The following is a 16,112-nucleotide window of genomic DNA, read 5'->3' as shown; positions in this document are numbered from 1 at the left end:
GTGTTTGTGGTAATGGTCTTGGCCTGCCCCCTGCTCTCGCTGCTGTGTGCTGCTCAAGCACAGCCCTGTCAGTTGTGGAGGCTGACTCCAGCCCTAAAAGCACCCAGTGCTGCCTTTAGCAGGGCTGCAGTCACACCAGGCTTGCTTTTGCCACGTTTCTTCTCCTGACAGGAGTCACTCAGCAATTATGCTCAGATTTTTGGATGGTCCTGTGTGGAGCCAGGAGTTGGACTCAGTGATCCTTATGGATCCCTTCCAACTTGGGATATTCTATCATTCTATGAATTAGTCTCCTAGCAAAAAATAATCAAAGGAAAACTGTATTTTTTTTTTCTCATTTGTTCACCAGCTGTAAGCATGAGACTGCTGTTAATACTGAAGATGAGTTCTCACATCTTGAGCCAGACCTTCATTTGATGGAAAAGCTTTTTTGTAAACCACACTTGGATGTACAAATGTCTGCAAAGAGAGAGCTCTGGCCAACATGTGCTTTTTACAGAGCAGTGCGGAACTGCAGGCAGGAGCGCGCAGTGCTGTACTGCTGCGCGGAAGTCAGACCAGGCTCTCCCACGCCGCACAGCCCTAAATCACCACGCAACATGGCGCAGTGGAAACCCGGCCCCTCACTGCGCACTGTCGGAAGTGACGTCATTCATCAGGAAGGCGGTCTTTAGAGGGCGGGGGCTCGGGCGGAAGTGACGTTGTACTGGTGCGCCTGGGCAGGCGCCCGCCGAGGATTACTGTGTGGCGGTGCGAGATGGCGGTTCCCGGAACCCCCGTTACTGTCACCGTCACGTACAGTAAGAGTCGCCCTGGGATGGTGGGTGGGGGGTGTGTGTGTCGTGCTTCTACCATTAGCGGCCGCCCGGCGGGATGGGATGCAGGTGGCCCCGTGCGGCTGCGGGCTATGGCGAGGAGCTCCGAGGCCTGCAGGAGGGAGGGAATGGCCGAGTGCTGCTGCTGCTTGCTGCAGGTGGCACGGCTGCCCTTGCCAGAGGGCGCGGGGCGAGGATCACTTGTAGTAGCAGCCTTCATTTAAATGGTATGTGTCAGAGCTGAAGTCGGTGCTGTGTACTAAAAGCAGTGCTACCTTGACGGACTGTCATAGAATGGCTTGGGTTGGAAGGGAGCCGGAGGATCATTAAGTTCCAACTCCCCTGCCAGACGCAGGGCTGCCAATCTCCATATCTAATACTAGACGAGGTTGCTTAGGGCCCCATCCAATCTGGCCTTGAACACCTCCAGGGATGGAGCATCCACAACCTCTCTGGGCAGCCTTTTCCAGCACCTCTCTGCTCTCTCTGTGAAGAACTTCCCCCTGGCATCCATTCTAAACCTTCTCATCCTGTTTGCTGAACGAATGTATGGATTTGGTGTTAGGGAGACGCAATATTGCAAAGAAAGAGATGAAAAAGGTGAACTTTTTTCTTTTGTGGAGAATAGAGATAGGAGGGAGATGAAGGTGGAAAAGAAGATCTGATTAAGTCTAGAAGTAAATATTGAAGGTTACTGCAAAGATGTAGGAATAGAAATGGAAATAAGGAGTGAGAAAGAGAACAGCCGCAGTACCATGTGTATTGCTTTAGCATGTACAAGACATTGGATTGACACTATTTTAAAGATTTTGGGAATCTGCCTTAATTCTTTTAAATTGGTATCGTCATTTATTGAAGTAAACAGATGAGCTGTGATAACCGTTTCTAACCTATGTTGATTTCATTCTTCTGTGGATCAGTGGTAGAATTTTTGTTACAGTCTGCCCAAAGTGGTATTCATAATTTGTTGTTCAAACTGTTTCCATTGCTAGGTGAACTTCAGCTGTTCTCTTCCTAATTTCTGTTTCTTATTTTCCCTCAAATGCTGACAGACACAGTCTTTACACAAGGAATCGATATGTTTTGCAACAATCTTTTGAAATGCAGCAAGAGTAGGACTGAAATTTTCTGTTTATTGTTGTGTTGTTGGCTTTTTCTTGTTTGTTTTTCCTCCAAACAAATGGGAAAGAAGGTTTGGTTCTGTTTATGGAAAATATTTCAGGGAGAGTTGCTTTACTGTGACTTTTGAGCTTAAAAGCGCTTTGGAATTTAAAAACACTATTAGAGGAATTAGCAAGTTTTTATGGCCCTAGTGTAGCTTTATATGTGACCCTTAGCAGACTGGAACGTTTTAAAATCAATGTTTTTAGTGCTTTTCTTTGTAGAAGATTAATGCGCTTCAAATTTGTGGCATAAGAATAGTTTTCTTTCTACTGTTTGTTTATGTGCTTTCTCTTCCTGTAAGCTACAAAATGCCTGTCTTAATTTCCCTTGCAACCAGTGGTGGCTGATTCCTGTGGGTACTTTCAAATTGCCTGACCTTGAATGCGTGGGAGCAGAGGGTTATAGAAAGTTTCTGTTGTGATGCAGAGATTAATAGGCATCTTCTTTTCTTTTTTTTCCTGAGAACTTCCTGCTGTTTGTGTGTAAGTAATCTTAGGGAGTGACATATAGGATGAAATTTCCCAAGGTGGCTAAGGCTGCATAGCAGTGGTATTATGGGCAAAAATAACCTTCGGACTGTGAGAACTCTTTCAGGTGGAGAGGAGAAAGCATGGGCATTGCTTGCTTTTTATAAGGTCTAGGGAGCAAAGGAATTGACAAATCATCTCTGGTTCCCCAAGACTTTCAACATTAGAAATTTCCTGTAAGTAGGACATTAAACAGATCGTGAAGGTGTGAGCTTTCATGCTTCAACTTGTGGGACGTCTAGACCACGTGCACTGTTTAAGATTAGTGGGGAATAGTATGGACCAGGAACATTATGCTAGTAGAATAATTCCAGTTCAACTCTTCAGGTTTTTAGACAGTATGAGAAAATTTTCTGTTGAGGTAAGTCGCTTTTAGAGGAAGGAGCTGCAACAGAATAGCAGTAGTTGTGGCCCTGAGGGACATGGCTTGGTGATGGGACTTGGTAGGTCAGGTTGATGGTTGGACTTGATCTTTTCCAACACAGGTGATTCTATGATTCTAAGAATCCTTTGATTTAAAATTAAGATTGTGTGTAGGAATCACCGATTCGAGAACTTTCTATGGTAATGGAAATAAATATTAGAGACTGTTTTCCTCTGGTATTTTCTAGATGGTAAGTATTACTTATTTTACCTATTTTATTTATTTTATTAGGTAACGAAAAGCACAATATTCAAGTTGCTTCTCAACAGGAAGATGGTGAGCCTACGCTACAAGACATGGCTGTACTTATAGAACAAGCCACTGGCGTACCAGTTCCTTTCCAGAAACTTATATACAAAGGTAATTTATAGATCTGTTGGTTTTCATAAAAGACAGTGGGTTTCATCTTAGTCACTTGCAGGTGTCTGTGTTCCGAATGTCTTTAAAAAGATGTTTGCATAGCACTAACTACGATTGGTAATATTTTGACTGTTTTTTCCCCCTCCCTTCCTTTCCATTTAGGGAAGTCTCTGAAAGAATTGGAACAGCCGTTGTCAGCACTTGGTGTTAAAAATGGTTGCAAAGTCATGTTGATTGGGAAAAGGGTTAGTGTTACTTTCAGTATTGTTTTTTTTTTTTTTTCATATGTTATCCTAATTTCTGTTAAGGATTTAGCTCCTGAACACTGATGCTGGTTACAGCACAAAAGTAATCTTGTTTAATTACTCACAAAGCAGAGTTCGGTCTTACACTGCGCTGCAAATAATGCTGCAGCTTGTATGTTTCTGAAATTGTATTATTGGCAGAATTCTGCCTAATCTGATACTCGTCACTGCTCACGAACCTCCCATGCGCTGATGACCTTTTCTGCCCAAATTATTTTTCCAATGAGGAAAAAAAATGTTGCTGCTGAGTTTGCTAGATTGCTTCTAGTGAAAAGATCTGTGAGTAGCTTTGCCAAGTAGAGTATGAGGTAATATCACCTGATCTGTAAACTATTTCTATTTACAAGATGCTGAAATAGCTACAACAGGAAAAATTGCTTGTGCTTTTCATTTTCCCTTCAAATTTATATCATTAAACGTGTTTATATATGTTGCCACATTCATTGTATTTGTTATTAAGCTTTGGGAGAAGCTTACATGAGAAGTGCTAAATTATGGAAAGGATAGCCACAGTGCAGTGCATATTTTAAGTCAGCAAACACCTTTGTGTCTCTTATCACCACTGTTGCTGCACTTTTGCTGCATAGCGATTCCATTTGTTCCATAGTTGTGAATATTATACTTTTGAATACACAGAATAGTCCAGAAGAAGAAGCTGAATTAAAGAAGTTAAAAGATCTGGAGAAGTCAGTGGAGCAAATAGCTAATAAGGTAGAGGAAGTTAATAAAGAGTTCACAAGTATCCAGAAGGTATGCCAGCTTTGTGTCATTTTCTATCTTTGCAAAATTGTTTTACAGGTATATCTTTAAAAAAAATAATAACAATAACAAAAAATGATAAGCCAAAACTTGCTGAAGTTTTTGAATGGTTTTTGAGTAGTGCTCCTCTTAGCTGTCCATGGAGAAAATAGGTATTAAATTTTTTACTGAATTTCAAATGTCATTTTTGAGATTCTGAAATGGAGAGATATATGGCACTGTTTGGAAGAAGGTGAATGTTGTATGGTATTGAAGAAATGTTATTTTGTAGATCTAGAAAAACAGAAGAGTTCTTGCGTAATTGAAAGGAAAATGCCTGTTACTTTGAGTTTTGTTTAACCTGAAAGGAAACACTGCAGATTTTACTTGTTGATTTTACAAATTGATAGGATGCAGATTGAGATAGGAGTCCCTTTTGTACTTGAAACTACAATAAAAGATGTTTTTTGCTGTTCTGTATTGACAGATTTTTCCAAGCTGAGCATTCTGTAAGGTGTGGATTGATTTTCTTCCCTCTTTTTCTTTATCAGGGATTTTTAGCAAAGGATCTCCAAGCAGAAGCTCTAAAACAGCTGGACAAGAGGATAAAAGGAACTGCAGAGCAGTTCATGAAGATCCTGGAGCAGGTTGATGCCATTGTAAGTAAATAACCACAGAAAAGAATCAAAACCAGACAGAATTTTAAGAGCGTATTTTTCTTGTAAATTATTTGGTATTTTAAAATGTGGACAAATTCATTTTGGGTTTCCAAAATAGTTAATTGCTTGCTAATTTTTTAATAACCAGCTCTTGTGCCTGTATGTGTCCAAAAGACTACTTGGCAACGTCTGTTTATAAACGGTGACCTTAATTCCTGTGTGTACATCCCCAGCCTACAGAGAAGCTTAACTTGGGGCAACAGGCTGTTGAGATGACACAAAATGGGTGTCTTTCACTCAAGTTCTACCATTCTAGCTTGTCTTGGCAAACTTTACTAGTAAACTTTATGATAACAATGCGATTATCTGTCTTCTCATCCAAAATATATAGTACTGGACAAGAGACTTCCAGGCTTACTACAAGATTTTAGAAGTCTTATAACCATCTTTAGGGAATAATGGAGTCCCTGCCTCAGTTTTGTCTCCTGTGGAAGTGGAGCAGCCAGAGCTGAAACTGAAGACTGCTATCTTTTCATATAGCTATTTATTACTTCCAGTGGAGAATCAGTTAGAGCCTATGGCACTGATAAGCCTCACATTTTAAAGCAAGAAATAAATTGAGGGGTTTCACACCAGTGGATGAAGCTATGTTGTATTTACCAAACTCCATATTTGTTCAATATACCAAGAAGGGTGTGGGCTTTTTTTTGTTTGTTTTGTTTATTGTGGAAGCTTCTGAGAAATTTCTGTGGAATTGTGTAGACGTGTGTAGTTGAATGGAATCTTGCAGCCATTCAGTGCACTGATACTACACCAGGTCGCATGTACAGGCCACCAACTTTATGGAAAATTTCTTAGATTTGCTGTAGTTGTGCAACATACAGAGGTAGCACCCAAGAATGGTAGCAAGGTATGTATGAGCAATAAGTGAGCTCTACTAGAGTTTAAAAAAAAAAGGCAAATCAGAAGAGTGTAAGTCTTCCAGGAAGTAGTTTATCTGTATCTCATAGTTGGTTTACACAGTATTTAGTATTCCTTTTATTAGTCAAGTAAAAAGCACATCCTGGCAGATTTCTTGAGTATTATTCGTTATATGGGTGTGCTAGTGATTCAATTAACAGAAGTTGTTTTTTTAGCAGAAACTGAGCTATTTGCTAGTACTACAGAAGCATCAGTGCACTGTAGAAAGTAAACAAATCAGCAGCTTGCACTTTAAATGTTTTGCTTCGTTTATTTGGCAGAATTGTTGTGAAAGATTTTAAATTGTCTTAACTGTCGTACATCCTTTGGATTGACCAAAAGCATGTAGCTTGATACAAAATGAAGTTTGCATGGTTACAGAGAGCCAAGGGTGAGGAAGCAAGCATTTGTTTCTATCTATTCTAGAAGTGTTAGCAGGCTCATTAGGGGAGCTGAGTTTGGAACCTTTTTACTAGGCTCCATGTCTGTACAAATTATGAATTTGAAAGATGTGCTCAGTTAAGAAATGTCAGAAGTAGTTGGGTAGTTGTACAGTATTGGAGTGGGAGTAAAATACGGTGTCGCTGCCAGAAGTGTGAAAGCATAGTCTTGAAGTAGCTCAGCCTTGAAGCTTCTTGGTACAGTAGCTGTAACTTACACACTTCAACGTGTTTAAAATAGCTACTGCTTCTACAACAAGAGGGGTGGAGGGAACCTGTAAACCTCTAAGAGGTTAGACCTTTCCATAAGCCACACAACTTTGAAAGTTTTTATTATTCAGGAGGAACACTAGTTCAGTCTTGTTCAGCACTCGATGATTTGTCTCCGTGCATCACCAGAAGTGCATTTATTTCTGCAAATAGAGCATTTGGTCAAGGAGTAAAAGTCAAATCATGCTGCTTATTACAAATCTTGGTGGAACACAGAAAATGCTTGAGTTGATCACAGTTTTTTAAAAACTGAGAAGCTTCGTCAAGAATAAAAGCTTTTCTTAGATCAGTAGGAAAATTTGAAACGACAGACATGACACCATGTACTTCTTGTGTTCTTCCTCTAATTTATATGAAGTCTGCCACCAATACTGTAGTTTGAGAGATTACTTTATTCTCATGATCATTTTGTCAGTAATGACAGGCGTGGAATCTGGAACGTTGCAGAGAACATAGTGTTCTAACAAGTGAAAAAACATTTCTATTCTGAAATACAAGTCACTCATCATTAGGTCTTGATGGCCCATCCTTCTTGAGGATTATTTGAGTTATAATCCTTCTGTAAAACTTACTTAAATTACTGTACTGTTCTGATGAAGCTTTTTTCAGTCTTCTTGTCCCTGCTAATACTAAACTGACGCTTCAAGGATTAAAAGAAGGAAACGCTCTGAAACTAATATAATTTTGCTGTTCACATGCAATTTACTGGCTTCTGTGAATCACAGAATCATAGAATTGCTCAGGTTGGAAAAGACCTTCAAGATCATCAAGTCCAACCGCAACCTAACCATACTACCCTAACTCTAACAACCCACCACTAAATCATGTCCCTGAGCACCACATCCAAACGGTTTTTAAACACATTCAGGGATGGTGACTCAACCACCTCCCTGGGGAGCCTATTCCAGTGCTTAACAACCCTTTCCGGAAAGAAGTTTTTCCTGATATCCAACCTAAACCTCCCCTGGCGCAACTTGAGGCCATTTCCCCTTGTCCTGTCACCTGTCACCAGTGAGAAGAGACCAACCCTGCTCTTACTGCAATCACCTTGCAGGTATTTGAGGAGTGAAGTTTTGTCGTTTACGCTTGCAGTAAAGAGAATTTATTACTAAGTCTTTGAATGTATTTGGATAAATAAACATTGGATAAGCTTTTCATAATAGCAATTCTTAAGTCATTTAGTATGAATCATAAGCCTGAAATCAAAGCTTCAGGGGAAATTTTTTCTAAAGCATAAGAAGCGTGGAATTACTGTCAGCCCTCAGTGTGAGCAGAGCCACCTAGTTATTACCATTTGTGCTTTCACACAGACAAAAAAGCTGCCATTTAATGGCTTATTTTAAAGAAGCTGCCGTCTACCTAGATGAGAAAGCTTCAGAATTAACGTAATGTGCTTACCCAATATACCGATTTATTTAATGTTAAATTTAAAAACTGAAGAACTGGTAGTCAATTAAAAAATAAACCAACTATGCAGTAAAATACTACACATTGTTTTTGAGTTTTGAAAGAAACTAAGAAAAAGAACAACAAAAACAGTGTTACTCAGAGTGTCAGCAAAAATCCTTGTTTACAACTGATCAGCATTGGTGATGTGTGGTAGAGTGATTTTGGTTGTTTGGTTTTTTTAACATAATTTGATAAAAGTAACCAGGAAGGTTTCTAGCTATTATCTGTAGTGACTGCTAACGTAGGAGATATATATAGAAGAATAGTGTCCCTTTGGTTCTGCTGAGATAGCTATAAATAACGCATTTGACTAGCATTTCCTTTGTGCATTGCTGGAAAGTGAATTCAGGCATCAAACGTTACCTTCTGGGCTCTATGATTTGGCAGGAAAGAAATAAAGAGGACGACAAAGGTGTGATGATTATACTAATCTTAACTGTCATTGGAAGTGCTTCTCCCTCAGAGGGGACCTGATAAGAGCCAAGGTCATGTTCTGCAACAAAGGGAGTTGTTTTGTGGAGAGACCAAAAGGGAAAGAAAAGAGGAGAGAGCCTGTATTTTGTAAGAAGCAATGCTCAGGTGAGAGGAAGGCTAGGTCTTAAGTTGGAAAGAACAATCAAGAATAGAGAGGTTGTAAAGATAGGAAAACACAGAAACGTGGATTTATTAAGATGTAAAAGGTGATTGGTTTAAAGCAAGACTGGTGTGTGTACGAAAGATGAAATTTTGAGGGTGTATCAGCAGTGCATCTTGTAAGCGTGTCCACGTGGTGAGAACTGTCCAGGAGATGTGGATAAGAAATTCTAAATTTCAGAGGTGTGGGGTGGGAGATAAGCAGAGCCTGTGTCTCCCTCTGGGTGAATAAAGGATCAAGAACTTGTGCTGGGTTGAAGCTGGCACTGCAGTCAGCTTCTGAAGATGTAAGACCATGTAGACCAGGGACCGAAAGCCTTAGAGGCACATGTCACAAGGAGAGTACAGCCCTGCTGGGAGACCTTCTACATAAGTCAGAACATGCTGTGCAGTAGGAAGCTGTGTACTCATCCAAACTACTGCTCTGCAAGCAGTTCTGGCTTTGGAAATGTAGAACTGGCAAGAGTTTCGCATAAACACTGGGTTAAACTACAACATTTTAATAAAATTAAACATGATTTTTAAATATTGAAACGTTGTTGTGACTTAAGGTTTATTGCCAGCTTTGCCTGTTCAATCCTGAATAGTTGGGCACCGTATTCCTGGAGAGGAAACATAAGCTGGCTGAGGTAAAGCAGAGAGCTCATGAGATTTGATTTGTTGTTAGCATTTATAAGCTTTACTAATTTGATCACAAAATGCCTTTTAAGCAGCTTTACAAATTAGTACACTTAGGTCTTCTCATTCCATATCTCCCTGAAAGGCTTGGCAAGTTTTGACTTAGAAACACTTAAAATGGTGTACATGTAAACATAGTAGTTTGCACATATGGATGTCATTAAGAACAGTTTTGAAAAATGTTGTCAGAAATTGAAAATAGTCTGGATATGTTCTGCACGCTTTGATTTCGTAGTTACCAATATCTATTTTTTGCTACAGTCTGTGGTAAGCCTATCTGGAGTATTCTGTCTACTACTGAAAGCTAACTTAGGCCTGTTACTGTGATAGAAAACTATTAATTTGCTATTTCAGATTAGTAGGCATTCTAGCATAGGCCATGATCTTTCAGAAAGTGCAGCCTGAGATGAGTGATTTTGAATTTGTTAAGAAATTGCAAGTCATGGAAAACTTGGAAGTATAGGAGAATTTCTGCGTCAGTGTGATAGCATCTTCATTTTCGGGTGAGACTCCACTATTAATAATTAGATCTAACTGATCTTTGTTCTTTCAAGCTGTTGATCTAGCTAATTGTTTCAGCTAATATCCTGAAAATAGCCTATAATATCAAGTCAAGGTAGTATGTATCAAATATGTTCTTCTGATTATTTTATCATCTTAAAAGTCAATTGCGTTGTTGAAAACAAACAGAAAATAGGATTTTTTTGTCTGTGGCTACAGGGTCTGGTCTCATGTCTAAGATCCCCTATGATACCTCATAGAACCTTGGCATATTTTTTAAACTTTGTTTTCCTCTGTGAAAGCTCTAAATACTCCAAAGACCTTCATTATTGCTTATGAACTAGAACTAGTGTTTGAGGAGTAGTCTCCCACAGTATTAAACTGACTTTTCAAATGTTTTGAAATGTCTCTGGAGCATTCAGTTTCTGAAGGAAAGCACGTTACAGAATCTTTTCACAATGTCCTGCTTATTGGGAGGAGGCACACAGATTTAATGTGCTGCAGTGAGCAAAGTCTTACTATAGTGCACAGTGCTAGAAAATGCAGTTTGTGAAGAGCAATGGAGCTTTTAAAATGAACAGTGTAGAAGCCACAAGTGAAAAGGAATTCCCATTTTAGACCATTGTAACCATTGCTGAAAATGTAATCAAGGATGTAAGATGACGTAGCATATGAAGAAAGGATCACACACAGACCAGGCTTCTGTAGGAGAATTTATGTTTTGAATAACACAGTCCTGGAGTAAACCTGATAACTTACTTTCAAAGGTGCTTCTTCCCCACAGGATTGGAGCATAATGCTTCTAAGAATGTTCACACACATTTGCTAAGAATAATCTGTACAGGCGTTCTACCTGTTTCAAAAAAAAGAAAACACCTTAAACCTGAGCACTTCTCCCACCAACACTCCAGCTTATTAATAAAACAATTTAACAAAACGACAAAGCATCTAACAATCACTGAGATGACACGACATGAACGTATTGGGTGGAAGGAGTGTGGAAGATGATGCAGTTTGAATTAAATGAAAAGCTTTCAGCATGTAACACTTCACATCTGTTACCTTCCATGAATAAATTGAAGAGAATATCAGACATGTGGTTCAGCAGACTGGCAATGCCTGCGTTACTGATGACGTGTTCTGATGCTACCAAGTGATTGAGTTAATGTGTTTGTAAGAAATTCATTCGTTTTAATAGTCTCTGAAAAAAATGAACTTGATGCTCAGCAGGAGTTAACAGATGCCAGAGTAGCCAGCAGCAGTGTATGTAATCTATTACTTTATGTTACTGGAAGATGCGGTAGATTTGCTAACTCAGTTGTTTACAATCAGCATGCTATATCCTTTTTTTTTGAATTAATGATTGTTAAGTCCTCAAGTAATTATCGTCACTGTGGCATTTTCAGGATGCCTGTTGGGAGAATTCAGATCTTTAATACATCCAGTTTTTGTGTATGTCTAGTATGTTAGCTTCAACGTTAAGTTACGTCAACTTTTTTATTGCAGAATCTGCCAGAGAACTTCAATGATTGCAGACTAAAAAAGAAGGGATTGGTGAAAAGGGTTCAAGTGAGTATTCTTTTTTTTTCCTCCTTCTCTATTACTGCTGGACACTTGTGTACTGAGAGTTGGTGAAAAATGATAGCTGCTTATAGCTTAGGTTTTCTTCAGTTTTTGTTCTTTCATTGGTATTACAAAATAACAATTTAGTATTTCTCTCTTTGAGTAGTATTTAATAACTTTTTAAAGCAACATATGGAAACACAGGTTTTCATAGTAAATGCTGTTTTCATATAATATTTGTAGTTTGCGTTAGTGGTTGGCCTTATAGCTGCCTGATGATAGAAAGTAATTCTGATAACTTTAAAAACAAAACAGGATCATTCCTTTTTTCACATATCTCTGTGGTTGGGAGCAAGAAATACAAGCACGCAGTCAAATGTAGTTCCTGGAAGCTAAGGAGCACCTTCCTTGAGTTATTGTTTGGAAAATGTATCCGCTATTGTAGTGTGCCAGCTTCCTATGAAGAGTGAGTAAAATCTGTAGGAGTTTTATAATTGGAATTTTATAATTGCTTTGCCATTGTATAGTGCTTGTAAATACCCAGGCGTTGTTTCTTCAGAAATCTAGAACTGAAAGTTTGTTACTACATACTGAAATATGTCTTTTACCCATCCTTCCCCCAGAGCTAACTTCTATAAATGGATGGTAATGCAACTCATATTACTGTTTTGATCTATATATGCTAGCATCAGTCACAGGTTAGATTCCTGAAAATTATTTGTCAGTGTTGCTTGCATTCATTATGGACTTGAAAGGTTTTGTATTTTACTTTGGTCTTCTTAAATAGTTTCTGTAAGTGTTTCCCAAATTCCCAAAGAGGGAGCTTTACCAAGTAGTTTGTAGTATAAATTATTTTTCTTACAGTTTTAGAGACAGAGCCCATTTGTTCAGGTACAGAGGTAACGTAAATTAATGCAAGTTGAAATTAAGTTGGTTTGCTGGCATAGCTGTGTTACATGGAGCTCTGAACACTTTCAATTCCTAGTAGCAAAACTTTGTAATAGAAGTATGTCCATAAACCTTATGGCAAACTACTGGAGCTCTACTTGTGGGTGAAGTTATTGCAGATATAAGTGGAGTTTTGTATAAGAATAGGTTTTAGAGCATAAAATAGACTGCGTTGAGCTGAGATCAGAATTATTTATGTGCAGAATTATCTATTGGTGTAGAGTTCTGCCCCGGCTGCCTGAGCCAGGCAGGCCAATACAGGAAGGACATGGAGGTGCTGGAGCAGGTCCAAAGAAGGGCAACAAGGCTTGTGAAGGGCTTGAAGAACATGCCCTACGCGGAGCGACTGAAGGAACTGGGGCTGTTTAGTCTGGGGAAGAGGAGGCTGAGGGGAGACCTCATTGCTCTCCTCAAATACCTGAAAGGTGATTCCAGTGAGAGCGGGGCTGGTCTCTTCTCACTGGTGACAGGACAAGGGGAAATGGCCTCAAGTTGTGCCAGGGGAGGTTTAGGTTGGATATCAGGAAAAGCTTCTTTCCAGAAAGGGTTGTTAAGCACTGAACAGGCTCCCCATGGAGGTGGTTGAGTCACCATCCCTGAATGTGTTTAAAAACCGTTTGGATGTGGTGCTCAGGGACATGATTTAGCGGTGGGTTGTTAGAGTTAGGGTAGTATGGTTGGGTTGCAGTTGGACTTGATAATCTTGAAGGTCTTTTCCAACCTGAGCAATTCTACGAATTCTCTAAGAACTTGTGGGCAGGTTGTAAAAAATGCTTGAGGTGCTGTGGAGTGCGCTTTTTGGAAGAGGGCACACTTACTTCTGTATTTTGAGGCACACTGCCTACTTACCAGTGAAGTTGGGAGTTCGTGTTGACTTGTAGTCTTGAGGAATAGACTCATCCTTGATTTAATGACAACTTGTTTTAGCTTTGACTGGGTGTGATTGCCCCTCCCAACTGTGGCTACAAATGTATGTGTTTCAGGAAGGAGTTTAAAAGTGCAAACCTGTTTGAACCTTTGTGATTCTTACTGTTCGTTATGAACTTTGATTTAACTCAAGTCGTTCAGTGGTTGGACTAGTGAGGTTGCCTTATCAAATCCTGTGTTTCTGCTGGATTCTGGGCAAATGAAATTATTAAAAAAAAAAACTTAAAACTGAACTAGAGGGTGGTTGTTGAATTGGCATCTTCATATTTATGATGGAAACTTTAGTTTCTGTTCTTAAGAAGCAGTCTACTGTTGCTGTAATTACATCCTCTGTAACACTTGTTTTTTTTTGTTATTCTCAGGCTTTTCTTGCCCAGTGTGATACTGTTGAAGGAAATATTGGACAAGAAATGGACAAGCTACAGTCAAAGAATTTGGCACTGGCAGAATGAGGCATTACCCTTCATAATTAGGAAACATAATTGCTCTGTGAGCAAGAAAAAAGTTTGCTCTTTGTTTTGGAGCACATATTCAGCATTTTTGTTTTTTTTAAAGGCCAGTCTTTTAGACTGGTAGTAGTCAATTATTTCTTGCTGGTTGTCTTGTTTGCCACTTGGTTAGACCTACTGTTTTGAAAAGAAAATCCTTCCTGAAGAATTGCAGAAATAATCTTTGTGGTGAATTATGTATCTTATGGACAATTGTTTAGTTAACTATGTAACAAAGTTTGCAATGATGGGCAATATTTTCTGATATGTTTTTGGATTTCTTTACAGCTTAAATCAGAGAAGGTCTATAACTATACAAGTGCCATATGTTGCAATTTTAGGACTTCAACTTGATTGGAAAAAAAAACTGAGACAATATCTGGGGGAGTTCAACGTTGTAGTAGACGGTTCAGAGCAATAAGAAAAACCCTACACATTTATATTTACTTAATGTTTGTATGCATTTATAAATATAAGAAAGCTTGACTATAAGGGAGTCATACCTATTTTAGCCTTAAATTGTCATAATAAATGGAATGTACTGTAACATGTATGGTACTTAATTCTGAATGGTGCTTTAAGTTGTTAATGATCTTCTTGATACAAGTGTACATGTTTATTTACATGGAATTCTGATGTACTGTGTTTTTTATGGCTTATTTTTATTGTTTTTTTCTTGAGTTACAGTAGGGATTGAGATGAGATCACTGCTGCTCATACATGAATGGGGCAGTTAAAACAAGGTATTACTAAGGAGCTGTTTTGAAAGGTTCTTTTTAAATATTTTCCTGGTTTCACTGAATTCATCATGCTGTATTTAATGGGAAGATTGCAGTGATTATTCTGTTATGGTAATTAGTAAATTTTTACAGAATATTACAGAGTGGCACAAATTTATTTTAACAGTGCTATGTGAGAATCGGTGATAACCTCAGTCACAGTCTGATACACGCTACACTTTGCCTTCTCTGTTAGGTTAAATAAAAAACAACAAACCAAAGCATAAGCTTTTGCTAGAGATGACAAATTTCAGCAGGAGCAGCCAATTTTGCTTGCAGTTGTCAGCCAGAGCCCATAGCTAATGTAACTAAAGTGGGAGTTGCTTTTTCACGGGTGCTTCTGATAGGTGTGGCAGTGGGTGGTGAAATATTGACTGTATTGAGCCTGTTTCTGTTAAAAAAAACAAACAAACAAAAAAATTGAGCTCATAAGCAAAACATTAAGCTTTATAACTTATTAAAAGTTAGTGTTTCTTTGGTGTTTGTAATTGGAGGAACGTTTTAGTGAAAAATGCCATTGGATGAACGAAGGGATAGCCATGTGTTAAAAACTGTCACTCATATTCTAAAAATGCCTTTTGACGATACTAAGATTGGAGTTGCCGTATTCTTGCTGTTAACCGCTTTCTTCAAGATTGTAGTTTTTCCATTTAAAACTCTGTTCTCACCATTTGTGAAAGATTTCAAGGTCTAAATTCCTTGTAAGCTTTACTATCTTGAGTTAGGAAACGGTATGTTCAGTGAGCCTGTATTTTTCTCCTAGGCCTGCTATTTTGGTTATGTTATATTTTCCCAATGCTTCAAGGTTGCAGGGAAGAACTGTTAGCTGTAGCCAGTTTTGTGACGCCCTAGCTTGGTGCTTCTGGGCCAGATTCAGCTGACTCTTAAACCATCAGCACCACTGCTGCTTAAATCAGAGCAAAGTTACCCACTTTGTTGTGATGGAAAGGATCATCACCTTCTCAAATGTGTGCACTGTAATGCATTGAACTTTCACAGAAAAGCATTCTCATCTGCCCGTGAAGAGAACTGGAAGCTGTGGGCATGGCTAGTAGTCAGTCAGTTGCTGCTGCTGCTTGATAGGTTTCTCTCAGGTAAGAACATAACATTGCCTTTTTGATCTTTCCATCAATGGAAAAGGCTGTTGGCTTCAGCTATTTTCCATCTCTCCCACCCAGAAATTGCTGTTTCTGGAGATGTTTGCATGAGGATGTCCTCAATACATCTCAAAGCCAGATGGGTTAACTGGAGGATTTTATGTAGTACTTTTGATAATGTGGTACTTGGAGGCAACAAGAGTGATGAACCTCTCCCACCAGCACCTCTGGGTTCAGCAAAGGGTGTGTGTCCTGAGCTGAGGACTCTCTGGTAACTCTTCCTATAAGGGTGTTTGGTTTCTGGGACAAAAGTGTCAGTGTATGAAGACAAACTGATGCAGTACAAAATTGTTTTGACTATCAAGTATAAAAAATTACTTGATTCCT

At 39.0% G+C, this 16,112-nt stretch overlaps 1 protein-coding gene across 2 annotated transcripts; it reads left to right on the top strand.

Moving 5' to 3' along the window:
- On the top strand, window positions 660-14,728 carry BAG1 (BCL2 associated athanogene 1). 2 transcript variants are annotated; one of them, XM_021388506.1, is made up of 7 exons: window positions 660-800; window positions 3,162-3,290; window positions 3,453-3,535; window positions 4,232-4,345; window positions 4,885-4,992; window positions 11,430-11,492; window positions 13,724-14,728. In XM_021388506.1, exons 1-7 carry the CDS (start codon window positions 758-760, stop codon window positions 13,811-13,813), a joined length of 630 nt encoding a protein of 209 aa, XP_021244181.1. In that variant the 5' UTR covers window positions 660-757; the 3' UTR covers window positions 13,814-14,728. The 2 variants fall into 2 exon arrangements, with proteins under 2 accessions (XP_021244181.1, XP_021244182.1); XM_021388507.1 differs by lacking the exon at window positions 4,232-4,345.

The sequence above is a fragment of the Numida meleagris genome, chromosome 2 (genome assembly GCF_002078875.1).
Source record: "Numida meleagris isolate 19003 breed g44 Domestic line chromosome 2, NumMel1.0, whole genome shotgun sequence".
Classification (NCBI taxonomy): domain Eukaryota; kingdom Metazoa; phylum Chordata; class Aves; order Galliformes; family Numididae; genus Numida; species Numida meleagris.
Note: the sequence above shows the minus strand (reverse complement) of the source record. Positions and strands in the feature narration are given on the sequence as shown.

Coding starts and splice junctions, on each gene's coding strand:
- BAG1 (XM_021388506.1), top strand. CDS start 758: ATGGCGGTTCCCGGAACCCCCGTTACTGTCACCGTCACGTACA. Junction 4,346..4,884: donor AGTTCACAAGTATCCAGAAG/GTATGCCAGCTT, acceptor TTTCTTTATCAG/GGATTTTTAGCAAAGGATCT. Junction 4,993..11,429: donor TGGAGCAGGTTGATGCCATT/GTAAGTAAATAA, acceptor TTTTTATTGCAG/AATCTGCCAGAGAACTTCAA.